Source organism: Amblyomma mixtum, chromosome 3 (genome assembly GCF_055824585.1).
Source record: "Amblyomma mixtum isolate Tamu chromosome 3, ASM5582458v1, whole genome shotgun sequence".
Classification (NCBI taxonomy): Eukaryota; Metazoa; Arthropoda; class Arachnida; order Ixodida; family Ixodidae; genus Amblyomma; species Amblyomma mixtum.
The window spans coordinates 434617105-434632993 of record NC_143014.1 but is presented as its reverse complement, the minus strand read 5'-3'; the positions used below and the strand labels follow the sequence as shown (position 1 = coordinate 434632993).

Sequence of the window (15889 nt, the reverse complement as noted above, 5' to 3'; positions counted from 1 at the left end):
CGAATTTCATGCGGCGCGGCGGGACGCCGACGCGCGTTCGCCGTGCTGCACCACATACGGCGAAAAACAGGCGACCGCCGCCAGACAGCAGCCGTCTTGATACTGTAAACAAACCGACTCTCCTCGTAAGCCTAGAAGTGGGAGAACTCTCACTCTAAATAAAAAAATAAACCAAATTTATCGCTTATACGTTTTCTTGTAGGCAAGCTGAGACGAAGCGAAAGACCGGTGCTCTATTTACGGCCAGTGAACGCACTGAAAAAGGCAGCAACAACGAGAATTCAGTGCGAAGCTAGGGATGGGGTCCGGCTTCGAAGGGCGCCGCCATGTTGGTCGCCGCGCGGCGGAAATCGGGCGGAAGCTAGATGCGGGAGCAGAGCGCCCTCATTGGTCCGCGCTGAGCTTGCATTCGCCGCTTCCAGTGAGCGGCTGACCGCCGGGCGAACGTATCTAGCCCTGCTTGGTCGGCGGCCAAGCGGCCGCCGCCGGGCGGCCGTTCGCAGGTTTTTCGCGAGAAAATTGCTCCATGTGGGTCGGGCTCCCAGTCTCGTGGCGACTTGCCGCTCGGCCATTGGCAGATTGATACATAGCAATCGGCGAAAACAGAGTCCACGCGTATTTTTATTTCCGCCGGTCTAATTTGAGACTATGTAGTCTGCAACCGAAACAATTTAATCACAGAAACCTAAAAAACAAAATAAAAGCGAAGCCGTCACGAGACTGGCTGAAAAGAACTCCACGCGTTGGCTGACTACTCTTTTAGAAGGCGTTAAAAAAAAAAAAGAAAGGCGGGAGCCGGGACATTTCATTCATTTAATAGGGAAATCAGCCGCACAGGACAATAATTCGAAGAATGCTCGGAGTATGTATATCGAGTTCCGGCGGTAAAAAGACGATCTCAGATTCCTTAGTGCATCTTCAAAGATCAACTATACATGTCACAGCCATTGCTCGGTTGGTGAAATCGAAACTCAGGCAAGGCAGAATAAATTCAATTACCAATTAGTAAGCGGCCGTAGATGAATACCACGTGGTGATCTTTGTGCACTGTTGTATAACCCATCATTTCCAAGAAAAAAAACATGCAACCAAAATTAGGTGTCCATAGTCCTTTATATGACCGCAGGCACTCAATCCTGGAAACTCTGCCGAAATGTCAATGTGTTTATGTTTTGTATGTTTTTATTTTCATCTCTGACCTCGGCGAGTGCTGTTTTCTTCACTATTCTGCAAAATTTGTTATGTATCGCTAGTCAAACCTCTCACCTTGTTCTGCAGATGCCGGCAATATGCAGCTACACTCCATCTCACAAGTTTCCAGCACTGTGAAAGCTGCGGCAATCGCTGCAACACGTGCGCTGCATAACATGTTCCTCTGTGCGCGGATGTCATGTTTACGAATGGCAGCGCACCACTTCATGGCAGGCTTCCACAGCGCTGTGCTCGTGTGACACCCTCTGCTAATTTAAACAGTGAATGAAATGTTCGCTGCACTTTCAAAACACCATCCTTAACTACCTTTTCTATTACTTCAATAATAGCAAAATAGAAACACTGCTCAAATATCTGAGAGACTCTTAGCCCCGATTGGTCAACACAGTGCTGCAAACAGTTTGTGAGACAAAGTATACATCATAATCATTATCATGACGCACTTAACACTATAGCATGCAACCTACTGATATTCAGAAACCAGAGGAAAAAAAAAGCAAAGTTTATTCAGATACATTTGCATCAGCCAATAACTGAGTAGGAAGAAAATGTAGCTTCACATATCTCCATACTTGCTCTTTTTTTGCAATGCCATAAACATGGTCTCTGTAGAAATTTGTTGCCTAGTCAGGACTGCTGTATCCCTGCTGTTGAATGGTAGTGCTGCTTTAGCTGTGTTTGCATTCATGGTGTTGCAAGATGGTAGCAACAATGATGTGACAACACAATAACTTATGCACTAAAGCAGTTGTGTACCTGGCGATTACGTTTCCGATGTGCAAAGAAAGAATTTTAAATTTATATTCACACTGCGCAGTGTCACATGTAGACAACTATGACCGCGTTCTGGAACAGCTATTGTACCCTTATACAAGAATGAAAAAAAAAAAAGTTTGTAGTGCAAATTTTTGGAAATTAAACCCTGTACAAGCGGTAGCTTTCACATGAAACAAACCAACTGTTCCTGATAATAGTCACAGTGTATAGCATGAGCTATATAGTAAGTTCTTGCTGCTTGTACCAGGAAAGTAAGCTTCCAAAATTATGCACACTGTTGAAAGACTAAAGAATCCTGACTTTTAAAGAGAATAAAAAGATGAGAGATACTAGAGCGTGAAGTGGTAGGTGCTGGAAAATGCTGAAATTGTTGAACAGCTGGCAAAATCACTCGAGTAACATCATTTTGTAATTAAATGTAGACGTCTATATCTGCGGAACAGCAAATTATTACAGAAATGGTTTAAGCACATTTTGAGAGCATATTGCACAAAAAAAATTTCACAGCCTGCCCATAAAATTCACAAAAGATCCCTAAAAGAAAGACTGTACCTTTGGCTATATAACTGTCCCAGAAGTGACTAGCTGCTCCACAGAATTCAAATTTCTAAATGCACCTAGCACTGTATGCTGAAGCATTACATAAGTGGAAAAGCACGCACCCTACAAGTTTAAATATGTGTAACACTGCTTAAATTCAATGGGCAGTGAATCTGTTTTCATACGGAAATTGTAAAGCTTACAATGACAGCACATCATACAAGGTTACTCGAAAAGTTTAACAATAATCTGTCACCATGCTGCAGATGCAAAGTGTTGGTGTCTCGAAGTGCTTCACATTGCCAGAGAATACAAAACATGCATGGTCTGTAAATTTGAGTAAGATTTTCATTGTGATAATACAAGCAGATATAATGCACACACTGTCATCTCAGACCAGCACGACAGGGCCTAGTGTAGTTAGATAATGTTATGCGTGCAGCACTGACTATTACATGAGAAGAAAACCAGCTGCTGATCGGTAAAACCAAAAAAAGCTGCAAGCACTATGGAGGCAATATGTAAAAGTGTCAACATCCAATGTCCAAACCAAAAACTGCAAAAAAAATGTGCGTCATATCATTAACTACCAAGCATAAACCCCCGAATGTTGCAGTGTATGCGACTAATGCTGCGATACTTTGAAACACACAGGAACGAGCCAACATCAAAGATAACAAAAGTACCAAAATTCAAAAATAAAAGTGAAAAACTTGATAAAAGGCGAAGTGTTCATCTATTCCGTCATAAATAACAGAGAACAAAAGCTTCACCTTAAGTGCAATTATAGTTTTGCCTCTCTGTGCTCTAAGTGGACGACCGCTCTCTTGTCAAGAGCAGCTTGATGAGCTGCGCGTGGTAGCTCGGACATGGTTTTGATTTTAAACACATCTCATTTGACCAACTAAGTGAACTGCCATGACTAACCACAATTTTTAACAGGTAATGATCTCATTAATATATGATAAACATAATGTTGTGCAGCCTATAGGTTATAAATTTGGTAGGCTAGAAGCACCATGGTGATTATTCACACAAAAGCTTCAGCAAAAGGGACATAATAAAGGGTCACATGGTCTGCGATCGCAGCAGTGGCAGTGTCATGTTTAAAGGTGTTCCGCTCCTAGTGACCTGTGCAGTTATTCAAAGCGCATTTTTTTTTTTTGCCTAAGCTTTGTGGCCTGCCTCCTCACGTCAGTACCTGTTTGGCTCCTAAGTTCAATGTTTGATAATGTGGAAGAGCTGAGAACTGGGGCAGAATCTCAGGAAGGAAGGAAGGAGAGGTCTAAAAGAAGGCAGCTACACGCAATGTTGCATTCTTTGATGATTGGGCAGCCTAAGAAGGCATGTAAAAAAAGCCTGATGACATGATAGCACACTGTATCGAGAAACCTTGACAGCATCAACGAAAAAAAAATGATGAAACAAAATTTGGATTAAACGACGAGAAAGATTACGTAGCTTTTTAAAGAAGCTTAAAGAACCTGTGAAGACAAAACCCACTCTGAAGCAGATTACGTGACTAGCGTTTGTCGGAAGCACCAGCTTTAAAAACAGAGAGGCTACGAAATGAGATAATGAGAATCGTTCGACTAAAGTAGAATACTGGACTTTTGCAAAAGTTGTTTTGCGAACCAGGAACGGCTTAGGCAGTCAGCCCACCAGCCTTGATACAAAATGGCAAATTTGACAATGCTATCAAAGTTGCAATCCGACATACAAAATAAGGTCGACAAAATGTGTTCCATCCTCTGAGTAAACATAAACTAATTTCAAAGCTACCCATAATATAACAAAAGCGATACTACAATAAATATACTAACATGTATTAAATATCCAAACTTACAGCAGCACAATCTATATCAACGCACCAAATGCAAACAGATCATTCCTCCCACCATGGCCACTTAGGCGCAGTAGACTAGCTCACAGACAGACAGTATGCATAACATAGGATGCAAATACTTTGTTCTCTTTCAGACTGAACTACTTTGACTCAATGTAAACAAAAATTTACTATTAAAATGCCTGCCTTCCAATGACAGCTTTACTGAACGAAACAAAAGGGTGTTTCTACACCACAAGCCATTCCTCAGAAGAAATTACAATGGGCGAGTAAAAGAAATAAGAACAACATTGCCCAGCCCGCACAGATGCTCCTAACCGACGCAAAGCATGCTAACATATTTGCACCAGGCCTAGCGGCTTCCGTACAAACTTCAGTTACAAAAAACCGCTCTGCGAAAAATGGCATCTCACTTGCACTTATAGGAACAGCCCTCTAAAGGCCTGCCCTACATTATTTTCCCCTGTGAATTTTTTTTTAATGAAGGTACACCAATAAAAATTAGGATTCTCTCTTTCGAGCATTTGCAGCTTCCCTTAAAAAATGAAACATGCTGAACAGAAAAAGCTTGTACCTAAATCAACTTGCGGTATAGCCGCTGTTATAGTTTTCGGTGAGGCTACTATATTTAAGCTAAATGGTAGCACCATTAGCTCCTAGTAAGCTGCTAATCCCAGATGACTCTTTCAGAGGAAGAACCCAAAGAGCAATTATTTTTTCACAAAAAGAACAGGCAAATGTCACTTGTTTGCAGTAGACTTACTCAAATGCCATAAAAAAGAACTGTTCCAAATATGTTACCACTTGACACAAGTGATGACAACACTTAGGGCCAGTGCTTTCTTGCAGCAAAAAGAGTGGCAGCATGCCATGGGGGAAGAAGCTTCGTCAGTTCAAGGAATTTTCGAAAGGGTGCCCCAATCTTGACACCATTCCGAGGATTTGGGGCCTTACGAGGTGAGGCTGCCCGCTGCTCTGGTACGGGGAACAGTGCTGCTGCTGCTGCTGCAAATGTTGGGGGGTTGTTCCGTCCACTCTCCTCCGCTGGTGCCTCAGGTGAAATAGTAGTACGGCCAGAAGAGGACCAGCAAGAGAACCAGGAGGCCGGCAGGCGGAGTCAGGAGCGCACTGATGTCCTCGGTTCACATGATGAGACATTTGCCCTTCTCGGCCCAGGGGTTGCTCTTCTTGTCGGGGGCGTGGATTAGCGGGTCTGTCCGCTCGTTCTCCTCAATGTACTCCCGCAGCCTGCAGCGGGTAAGTGAAAGGAAAAAAGTTCGGTATGAGGTATGCGGAGTTCAATCTGATATCACCCGGATTTCACGCAACGAAGACACACACAAGAAAAAGGACAACACGCGTGTCTTTGTTGCGCTGAAAATCCTAAAGATATGTCCGAAAACCAACTAGCTCAGTGGGTAACACTCTTAAAAGAGTTTAATGTTCCGAAGCGATATATGGGATATGAGAGACATCGTAATCGACAGCCCTGGATTGATTCAGATTGCCTGCGGTTCTTTAATGAAAGCTGACAATGCACAGAACATCGGCACCATTCGCATTTTGCCGCCAACAAAATATGCTGCGATTGAGATTGAACCCGTGACCCTGGCAGCCAAAAGCTTTCAGTGATGAACAAGGCATTTTACAGTTCAACCAGTATAAGACAAAACTTTCAGAGGCCGAAATTCTATGGCTGAATTGATGATGATGATAATGGCCTAATGGTGCAAGGACAGCTTTGGCCAAAGTGTCAAGGAACGATCATCGAGTCTTCACAAGGTGGGGTCAAAGATTCATTTCCCAAGCATTTCACCCTAAAGGAGCCGAGCACCAGGCCAGTACGAAACTTGTACCCATTGTTTCATTGGTGGGTACCCAGCGGCACTGAGGATCGAACACCACTGAGCTGCATTCGAGGTGGATGGTCACACCACTAGGCCACAACTGCGATTCTATGGCAGAATTAACAGTGAAACTTAGCGCACAAAAATGGAAGACATGAAATGTGCAACATTTGCACATGCTCCTAAAAGGGTGACGTGACTAAAGAGCATCAACACTGTGTATTAAATGACAGTTATTAAGAAACGGAGTGTGTCTGAGCCGGAAGTATTCCATGCACGTTCCGAATGTCAAGGAACATCTGATGAAAACTGCACGAATGCTTATTTTTTACAAGGGGCTGCTTTCTAAATCACAGATGTGCAAAACGCAGAGTAGCAGAGTCTTGGGACAAGATTAAATAACACTACCTAGCAGACGGCAAGTGAAATGCTTTAAGAGAAGAGGATGATTGGCCAGTGTCTTCAAGATGAACGAGCCATGCACAATGACTGAGCAGAAGACTACCTATCTATGAAATAACTGACTACACCACAAGAGATGTGCTAAACCTGTAAAAAACTGACTCTTAATCTGACATCTTCTGCTCTAGCCTAATTCAATACTGGAACAGAGTTCAGTTAAGCTGCTATTCATACAGCTCCTAGCAGCAATTACAGACTGATTTCGTGATGCAGTCAGTCAGCTTTTCTACAAGGATGGGCTTTGGTGTATTGCCGATACTTTACTGCTACTACAGGAGAGCCTCATAAAAGGGAACAATGCACTTCTATTTCAGCTATAAGCTTATCCAGAGGTAAGAGCTAATATAATGCTTAAATATTATTCCAATTTTAATGGCTTTTTCCATCCTCTACCACAGGCTAATACCAAGCTGTTCCAAGTAATTAATCTGCCACCTTGAAAAAGAAATATACATTAGGATGCATTTCTAGACTTCTGCAAAGTTCTAACAGAAGCTGCTGTGACGGCCTTTTTGCATAAAACGTGAGCAGCAACATTCTGAGATAAGTTCATCACAAAGTGCAAAGTGAGAACATTTGAACTCCGGTAATGAAGAAAAGGTCAAAATATCCAACAGACTGCTTTCCCGAGAAGAAATGCGTGGCACTTTTTTCTCTTTGGAGCAACGTCATAGGTCCACTTCCACGAAATGTACGATCACATGCAAAGTGCTCAGCAAATGAGTTCGCCAGTTGTGCATTTCCGATGAAGCCAAAGTCGGAACAGGGCAAACAATAAAAGCCAGTTGATGAATAATAGAAGCCCTATAACTTTAATAAAACGGTATCCCAGGTCAGCCATCCCACGAATTAGGACCACGTCCTTTAAATCTAATTACGCCGCCAAAGTCGCGCAACCATAGACACGACGTATGGCTTCGCCGCACGATTCCAGAGCCTTGCGACGAAGCCGCCTACGGAATCCAGACGCCAGCAAGCGGCACAATCACGCTTGACTGAGCGTGACTTGCGTGGTCCCACCAGTCGCAAATTCATTATGCATGCTTCCAGACGAGCGCCTTCTCAACACGGCATAGGCATGACTGCAGCACGAGCGACAATAACACGACATGACAAGGCCGGAAGACCGCTAAGTTTCGCGAACGATTCGCCGGTGCATTTTCGAGCTGCGAACACTGCGCACGCACAGATAAAGCGACATCGAAGCGAAAACGGGAACACTAAAAATATATAAAAAAAACTAAGGAGCGACAAGCATTCGTCCATGCCTAAACAGAAAACTGTCGCCGCGTGGTGTAAAACAGCAAAGAACCGACGATCAAACAATCAAGATTAACGCAGCCCAGGAGTTCGTTCGTAACTGAGCTACGATTCTTTATCTTTTTTTTTGATACTGCATTCAGATCGAGAAAGGATCACCCAAATCTACGAAAAATGGCGCTTCCAAGGGGTGCCCAGCCAGCGCTAGCGTGCTCTGGAAGGCATTAGTCCGCCCAGCGAACTAAAAGTAGCCGCTACATTGCTATGCGCAGCATACGCAGCAAACACGCAATGCAGATTGTCTCCCGCAAGCACAAACAGGGCGCAAAAGCGGTACTCACGCCTGGATAGACTTGGACAGGGGCCATCGCTCCATCTGAGCCTGATACCGGAGGTTCTCGATTTGCTTCTTGATGCTTTCTTTATCCATGGCGGCGGTCGACGCACTGAAATCGTTCGGATACGCCTCTCGTGCGTTTCACCCTAAGCAGCGGATGGCGGCGGAGGCCGAACTCGCGGGGCCGAGATCGCGGGCACTGCTTGCGACACGGGCGTGGCGCACGGGAACAGGTGCGGCTGACGTTTCACCGATGCCTGTGGCTGGCGCAACCTGCCACAGATTCAACAAAATGACCCGGCCGGACGGACGGGACGCACGGATTGGGGGCAATGGCGCCGCTAATCCACTAAAAGAGAGCGGGCAGCTACAGCAGTGGTAGCGGAATGCTCACGATGGAGCCGATGGAGCAGTGGTGGCGACCATTGCGCAAAACAATAAATTTTAAATTAAATGAGCTTAACTTTACAGAAATAATAATTATTGGTCAAGATGCATAACGTCGATAGAACAGCCCCACCAATAAAACAAATGCAGTAATGGTTGTAAACATGAATTTTAAAAGAAAAAGTAGACAGCTTTCTGGCACCACCACTAGGTGGATGGGTAGATAGATAGATAAAGCTCAACGTGCTGAACCATGGATATATATAGATATACCATGAGTGACCCCTTAAATCGGGTGGTGGCTTACGCCACCTAGCTGTTACTCATAAAAGATGTCAAATTTTTTTTTTTAGCGGCACCTAACGGCACTTTTTATTACTAGACACAAAAGTGCTTGATATCAAGGAGAGGGGGCGACACGCTACATAGGTAGGGTCAGGGACCAGGGTGCCTCGATGACGAGTAATAACTATGTTATTTCGCTTCAACCTTTATTGAGGTGTAAAAATTGAAGCAAAAGGAAAATGGGTTGTCTCCGAGCGGTCCAAGCCACGATGTTAGGTTGGATGGTCCGAGCCAGCCAGAGTAGTCAGCGCGTGGCCGCGATAGGCAGCATATACACACAACCGGGAAATTCGAACTCATAGGAAGCGCTTGTATCGGAAAACTTGGCGAAAGGTAAAAAAGAAGTGCATTTATGCTCTAGTTACTTCATTCTTCAAATTGCAGGTATTCAACATTTCAATGGCACATCGATTACTACTCGGGAGAGTGAATTTTAAAACTTTTCCTTTTAATTAGCGTCGTTGCATTTTCGCGGAAACACGCGCATATGTCTTAGCGTTTCTAAATGGAGAAAGAGTGGGCACTAGGCTAGCCAAAAATGCATTCCCTTTTTTATCCGTGATCATTTCTCAAACCATATATTTCTGATCAGGGTGTGTTGCTGGGCAAGTTGGTTTGACATCCTGAACATGCAGCGCTGGCAGACGTCTCTCCTGTGTCCCTCGTCTGCCAGCGCTGCATGTTCAGCATATTTCTGACGCTGTTAACTCTCACAGATGAATGTCTTGTTGAGAAGGCAGCATACAGAAACGAAAATGAGGTTTGGGGAGGGATTCGAAAACCGAACTTGACAAGTCTCTTTCGTGTCGTCGTGACAGTGGATGCACAATTAGGAGGAAATCCAGATACAGGCAGTGGCTCGGTGCCACATTTACTGCACACACAGAAGGAACCTAATTGATTGATTTGATTTTAGTGCATTGGACAGCATTTCGGGTATTTGTTTTTTTCCGGTGAAGTACTCGTCTTTCTACCAGCTGACAACTGCAGACTACGTGGCAGGTTACATGCACGCATCCTGTACAAATTTCGGACACAAGGATTTTTCCTAATAGATTAATTTGATTGATTTGACTTATTGGGGTTTAAAGTCCCAAAGCGACTCAGGCTATGAGGGACGCCGTAGTGAAGGGCTCCGGAAATTTCGACCACCTGGGTAACCTGCACTGACATCGCACAGTCACGGCCGCTCGATGCTCCTCCCAAGGGAGATCGAGCGGCCGTGGCACAGTACACGGGCCTCTAGAATTTCGCCTTCATCGAAATTCAGCCGCCGCAGCCGGGATCGAACCCGTGTCTTTCGGGTCAGCAGCCGAGCGCCGTAACCACTGAGCCACCGCGGCGGGGCATTTTTTTTTTCCTAATAGCTACATCTGAACGAAATAAGTCGCTCTGGGAGGTTGTACCTGCTATGCCGATTGAAACGTTCGCCTCTCCTCTGTAACACTCGTGTCTCTTTTAATACTGACGTCTTCTGTCAAATGCGAGAAAATTAAAAGCAAGTCCTACCAGCATTTCAGGGGACTTCTCTGAACCAGAACTAAAAAAAAAAGGAAAATGCTGTGGGGTTATGCCAAAACTCACAAGTGTACTAATGGAAAAGCGCATCTGAAATACGACGTACTTTATTTTACTAGCGCCCAATACATACAGAACGTTCCGTATTTATATGTCTGGGTTTTAAAAAATTCTGCGCAAACCATAGGTCTTTTTTTTGCTCAAGCACAGACCACAGGGTAGCTTAAGGTAGTCTGCGTTTTTCGATAAACAATTTAACATCGGAGCTTGCCTGGACTGTCCGGAATAGGGAGGATAACCTAGAGTCGTCTGCACGCAGAATTTTCTTAAAGGCGATCGGGATAGCCGATTTGAGAGGCTGCGCCGTCTGGCGAACTGCGAGGCAACCAATATCCCTGATCGGAGCTGGGGTAGCTCTCAAGTACCCCAGACGGCGCAGCCTGTCAAAGTTCCTACTCCACTCGTCCAGACGAAATTTCTCCGCGCAGACTACTGTAGTTTTTCGCCTATTACGGACAATTAAGTCAAGTTTCGATGTTTAAATTCTTATCAAAAGACGCCTTTGTACTCTGCTTGAGACGAATAGACCAATGGTTTGCATAGGATAATTTTTACAACTTGGACAGATAAATACGGAACACTCTGTATATGACAAATCTCTGGGGAGAGGGGGGCAGGTGGTTTGGGCTATTTGCCAAATTGAACCTAAACACTCTCTCTTATCATTTCTTGTTCTAAACTGCAGAAGTGCGAAGAACAAAGTAGACGAGCAACGTGGCCTAATTGACATGACAAGACCGTATGTTGTGATTGGAAGTGAATCATGGCTGTATGGTGACATCACTGATAGCCAAGTTTTTCTCAACAAGTACGTCAGCTATCGAAATCATCGCAACAGTGACGGCGGACGCGTATTTATTTCGGTAGGCGTCTTGGTTAGTTCTCGTAAGATGGAAATTGATGTCGGGACAAGTGAGGGTGTGTGGGCTCAAATATGACTTCTTAATGGTAAACAGCTATCCGCATGCTCGTTTTCCAGGCCACCTGGAAGTCAGTTTAAAGGTATAAGCGACCTAACTGACATTGTTGAAATTGTTAAAACTGCCTGTTTTTACCACAAGGTTACTTTTTTCTCACCACTTGCACGTGGTAATATGCCGCTGCGGTGGCGCAGTGGTTATGGCGCTCGGCTGCTGACCCGGAAGGCGTGGGTTAGATCCCTGCCGCTACGGTCGAATTTCGATGGAGGCGAATTTCTAGAGGCCCGTGTACTGTGTGATGTCAGTGCACGTTAAAGAACCCCAGGTGGTCGAAATTTCCGGAGCCCTTCACTACGGCGTCCCTAACAGCCCCAGTCGCTTTGGGACTTTAACCCTTTAACCCAGTAAACCATGGTGTTCATGCGGACCTCCTTGCCTAGGAACCAGCTGTTCAGGAGAGGCTGTGAGTTTGTCTCTTGAATGGATTCAAGTCCTCTACGGCTGTGACTGACACACAAATAAGGGGAATTAAAATGCCTTCCCACTGTAACTGGTATATACCTTTGGGAATGTCCTTCCCCAAGGCAGTACCCCCCATCCCCAATCCCACTCATTCTTCCTGGGAGGCTGCTTTACGGACCGCTCAGCCCGCCGGCCAGAAATGGCTGGTGGATCGGGCTTAACGTGAAGCACAAGCCCGTGGACTCCTGGACCAGTAGGGGACCACCCTGGAAGATTTTTTTTTTGTAATAAAGTTGTTTCCATCCATCCATCCATAGCTGGGATGCTCGGCGACTTGATGCCTGCGCAAGCCCTTGAAATCCTTCCTTGTGGAAGTCTGTTCGCGACCTCGGTTAATCCATCATTGTATCCATGTTTTCCGAGCCGGAGAAGATATAGATATCTTCGCGAGCTCAGAGGTGAGAGTGAGACATTATTTTTCTGCTTGCCGGCGTGAAGCAGACCCCTTGCAGACAGCCGAGGCAACCAGCCACCCACCATCGTTTAAGACGGTGAACTCGTCGCATAGATTTCCGCAGTAGCAATAAACCAAGAAAATGAAAGGAACGCACGATAAGCTAACAGCACGCCTATAGCCTATAGAGCCACAGAAAAAAGCGATCAGAAAAATTCAGGGGGGGGGGGGGGGGGGGGGGGTCTTTGTTGACCTAAAGTGAAAAGAAAATTGCTGAAAAGAAAATTGCGGTAGTCATTTGGGAATCGAACTCACGGCCCTTGGGCTTCAAGTCAGCCACGCTAGCCGTAGGCCAATGAGCAGGCGTTGCACTGAGGCACGTTCGTTATTTCCTCTTTGGCGATGTATCACTTTGTCTAGATGCTTACTGGCGGATCCTAACGAATATTTGTAATTAAATATAGGGACTAAGAAGGAAAATAGCAATAACCTTTAATGATCATGAATTTTTTTTTATGAGGTTTAACGTTCCAAAGCGACTCAGGCTATGAGAGACGCCGTAGTGAAGGGCTCCGGAAATTTCGACCACCTGGGGTTCTTTAACGTGCACTGACATCGCACAGTACACGGTATCATGAAAATATTTATTTTAGTACATGCAGAGGTTGAGGAAGAGGAGGGTGGTGTCCTTAGTCCGGGACTTCATCATTATCATCACTGGCGTAAGCTGCTACCCACATTTGGGTGCGCAGGCATGTTTACAGTGTACATGAGCTTACTAACGCAGAAAATGTTCTCCTGTTGTGTTGTTCTCACTAAAGATTTTATGTAAGCAGAATGTAATAACCGTTTCGTGCGACCCTCGTATCTTTATTTCAAGGAATATGGGTGCTTCGATTGTTTACGATATGTGTTTAACCCGTCCACGTTATAGGCATGGCGAGAAGGACGTCTTGGCACTGCAGCTATGCACGGTCAGCTTTGCGCAGAGGCAGTGTCGCATCCCATGAAGTCTCGACTGAGGAGCGACTATTGCTAGTTGAAAACTTTTCCCAATACCCCGCCTGGACGACGTGAAATACCGTCGGCCGAGGCAATTTTTGGCTGGCCCTCCGGGGCCTCGTAACCAAATACAAAAGAAAGATATCAATGCAAACATACCCACCAGCCCAGTTGGTGCACTCTACTTACCTAGTCCTTCGTAGTTTGCCGTATCGGCTTATGTATGTTGGTAGCATTCTGACGCCGGCTTCAATCCACCACGACAAATATTCAGGGGGCCACTTTGTTGACCTAAAGTGCGGTGAGGCGAAAGCCTTTAGCGCGGTGTTACTGCTTGTGTCACTGATGTCTGGTTAAGATGTTAATTAAGTACACAATTGTTTGTGAATCTTAAATGCTGGAGACACTGGAGGGCGCTTGTGAGGCATCTGTCTGATTCGACGCCTTTCTGCAAACACTCTCCAGCGTCCTAGACAAGGAGAACTACATATGCGTTGCAAGGAAGTTGCGTAGCCTTTAGCACGCTCGGCTGCGGGACTGAATATTGGTGGTTCGAGTCCCATCGTGCGCAAACATTCTTTTTCTGGCCTGACTAGAAAAACGTGACACCTCTGCTGACAACCTTCTGTCGACAACGATGAGGCATTAAAGGCTTTCGCCTTAAAAATCGACCATGTACAGTGTCTCGCTGTATGGATGCATTTTGCACAACTGTCTCTTATAATCATTTAAGGCGCTTGGTTCACTCTGCGGAAGTTCACTCTGCGAGCCCGTTAGGTTTTGGAATCAAAACGAAGGGATGCGAAAATTATTCCTCTCCTTTCAGTCCGCTTGTTTAGAAGTACAGGTGATAGGAGGAACGCGGAAAACGTCGTCTAAGCAGTGTGGCATGCTCACGCATGGTGAAACTTGCGCGCCTAAAACAGTCTTGATATCACTTCATCTAGACGGGCCAGAGGCAGACGATGAAAATAAAAAAGAAAATAGTCTGGCAGCAGGAAACGTGACGACGCGCCGTCTGCCCATGGAAGCAGCATCGCGGCGAAGTGCACTGTCACTGTTCCCGGCCGCTGCACCCACGGGATGGTTTCTATCGCTGATAAGCGCGACAGCGCAGACCGCTCCTGGAAAGTACTACAGCCGGGAGTAACGTGCATGGGCAAGCAGCTGACTGGTGGCTGAAAAATTCGACCGCAGACGCGACCGTCAGACAGTCGTTGTGGTCGTTCAGCCGCGGAACTTACTTTCGGCGCACAGGCGGCAGTGCTTCTAGACGTGAATTTGTGGCCGTTGCCAGTGGTTTGCTCTCGTCTTCACCGTTCAGCGGAGACTCGTAGGAGCCGTTACATTCACGACCGACTGACGACTGCCTTGCGGTACACCGAGCCAGGCCGCCGGCATCGAGGGTGAGTGCGGGGCTAAGTCTCGCGGCGAGGGTGACGTGTCCGTGAAACCTGCTCTGGTATATTAGAGCGAATTTAAGGTTCACTCCAACTGTTTCCGCGAGCACTGAATGATAATCAGCAAGCAACATGCAGCGTAGAGGAGAGGCTTCATGAAACGTCGCCATCGGGTTTCTGTTCAGGGACGGAAGCGTGGTGGGCTAGGATTCGCGATGCATACAGCTTGAGGCTTAGTTCACTATAGGCAGGTCAGCTGTAGGTATTAAACCAGCGAGGAAACTACATATACAGGGGGTTCCGTATTTATCTTTCTGGGTTGAAAAAAATTACCCAGCGCAAACCACAGGTCTATTTCTGCTCAAGCGCAGACCACAGGGTAGCTTATGATAGTCTGCGTTTTGCGATAAACAATTTAGCATCGGGACTTGCCTGGATTTCCCGGAATCGTTGAAAAACTAGTGTCGTCTGCGCGCAGAATTTCCAAGGTGAGGGATATAGCCGATTTGAAAGGCTGCGCCATCTGGCGAACTGCGGGGCAACCAATATCCCCGGTCGGAGCTGGGGGTAGGTCTCATAGTCACCGAATGGCGCCGCCTGTGAAAGGTGCTTCGTCGGCTCGTTCAGGCGTAAATTCTCCGTGCATACAGCAACAGTTTTTAGCCGATTCCGGACAATTCCGGCAAGTTCCTATGTTTAAAATCTAATCGAAAAACGCAGACTCTCATAAGCCACCCTGTGGTCGGTGCTTTAGCCGAAATAGACCATTGGTTTGCGCAGGATAACTTTTTACAACCAGGACAGATAAGTACGGAACACCCTGTATGCCCCGCTTTGCTCGCTGCCTTAAGGGGGGGGGGGGGGGGGGGGCTAGATACGCGAGCCCGCTGCCGTTTGCGTCATTGAACAAAACCCGTTCCGAACGGCGTTGCGACCAAGCCACCATGTCTTGCCACCGAACGCCCACGAGTGGGTGTGCTCTTGGGCGACATGTGGTTTGTGGCCGCAACGGCGCTCGGATATTCTCGCCAGCATCGTCCAGCAACTACGAAGAACGGAC

General features: G+C 46.1%; 1 protein-coding gene and 1 non-coding gene across 2 annotated transcripts; one reads left to right on the top strand and one right to left on the bottom strand.

The window, feature by feature from the left end:
• Positions 1-1698: 1698 nt before the first annotated feature.
• On the bottom strand, positions 1699-8660 carry Ggamma30A (guanine nucleotide-binding protein subunit gamma-e). The gene is made up of 2 exons (XM_089585095.1): positions 8286-8660; positions 1699-5623 (listed from the first exon to the last, which is right to left on the bottom strand). Exons 1-2 carry the CDS (start codon positions 8372-8374, stop codon positions 5518-5520), a joined length of 195 nt encoding a protein of 64 aa, XP_089441221.1. The 5' UTR covers positions 8375-8660; the 3' UTR covers positions 1699-5517.
• Positions 8661-13404: 4744 nt separating this feature from the next.
• LOC149358179 (U4 spliceosomal RNA) lies at positions 13405-13546 on the top strand. Its single transcript, XR_016291955.1, has one exon. It is a non-coding gene; the product is annotated as a U4 spliceosomal RNA (small nuclear RNA).
• Positions 13547-15889: the final 2343 nt, after the last annotated feature.

Coding starts and splice junctions, on each gene's coding strand:
- Ggamma30A (XM_089585095.1), bottom strand. CDS start 8,374: ATGGATAAAGAAAGCATCAAGAAGCAAATCGAGAACCTCCGGTATCAG. Junction 5,624..8,285: donor CTGTCCAAGTCTATCCAGGC/GTGAGTACCGCT, acceptor TACCCGCTGCAG/GCTGCGGGAGTACATTGAGG.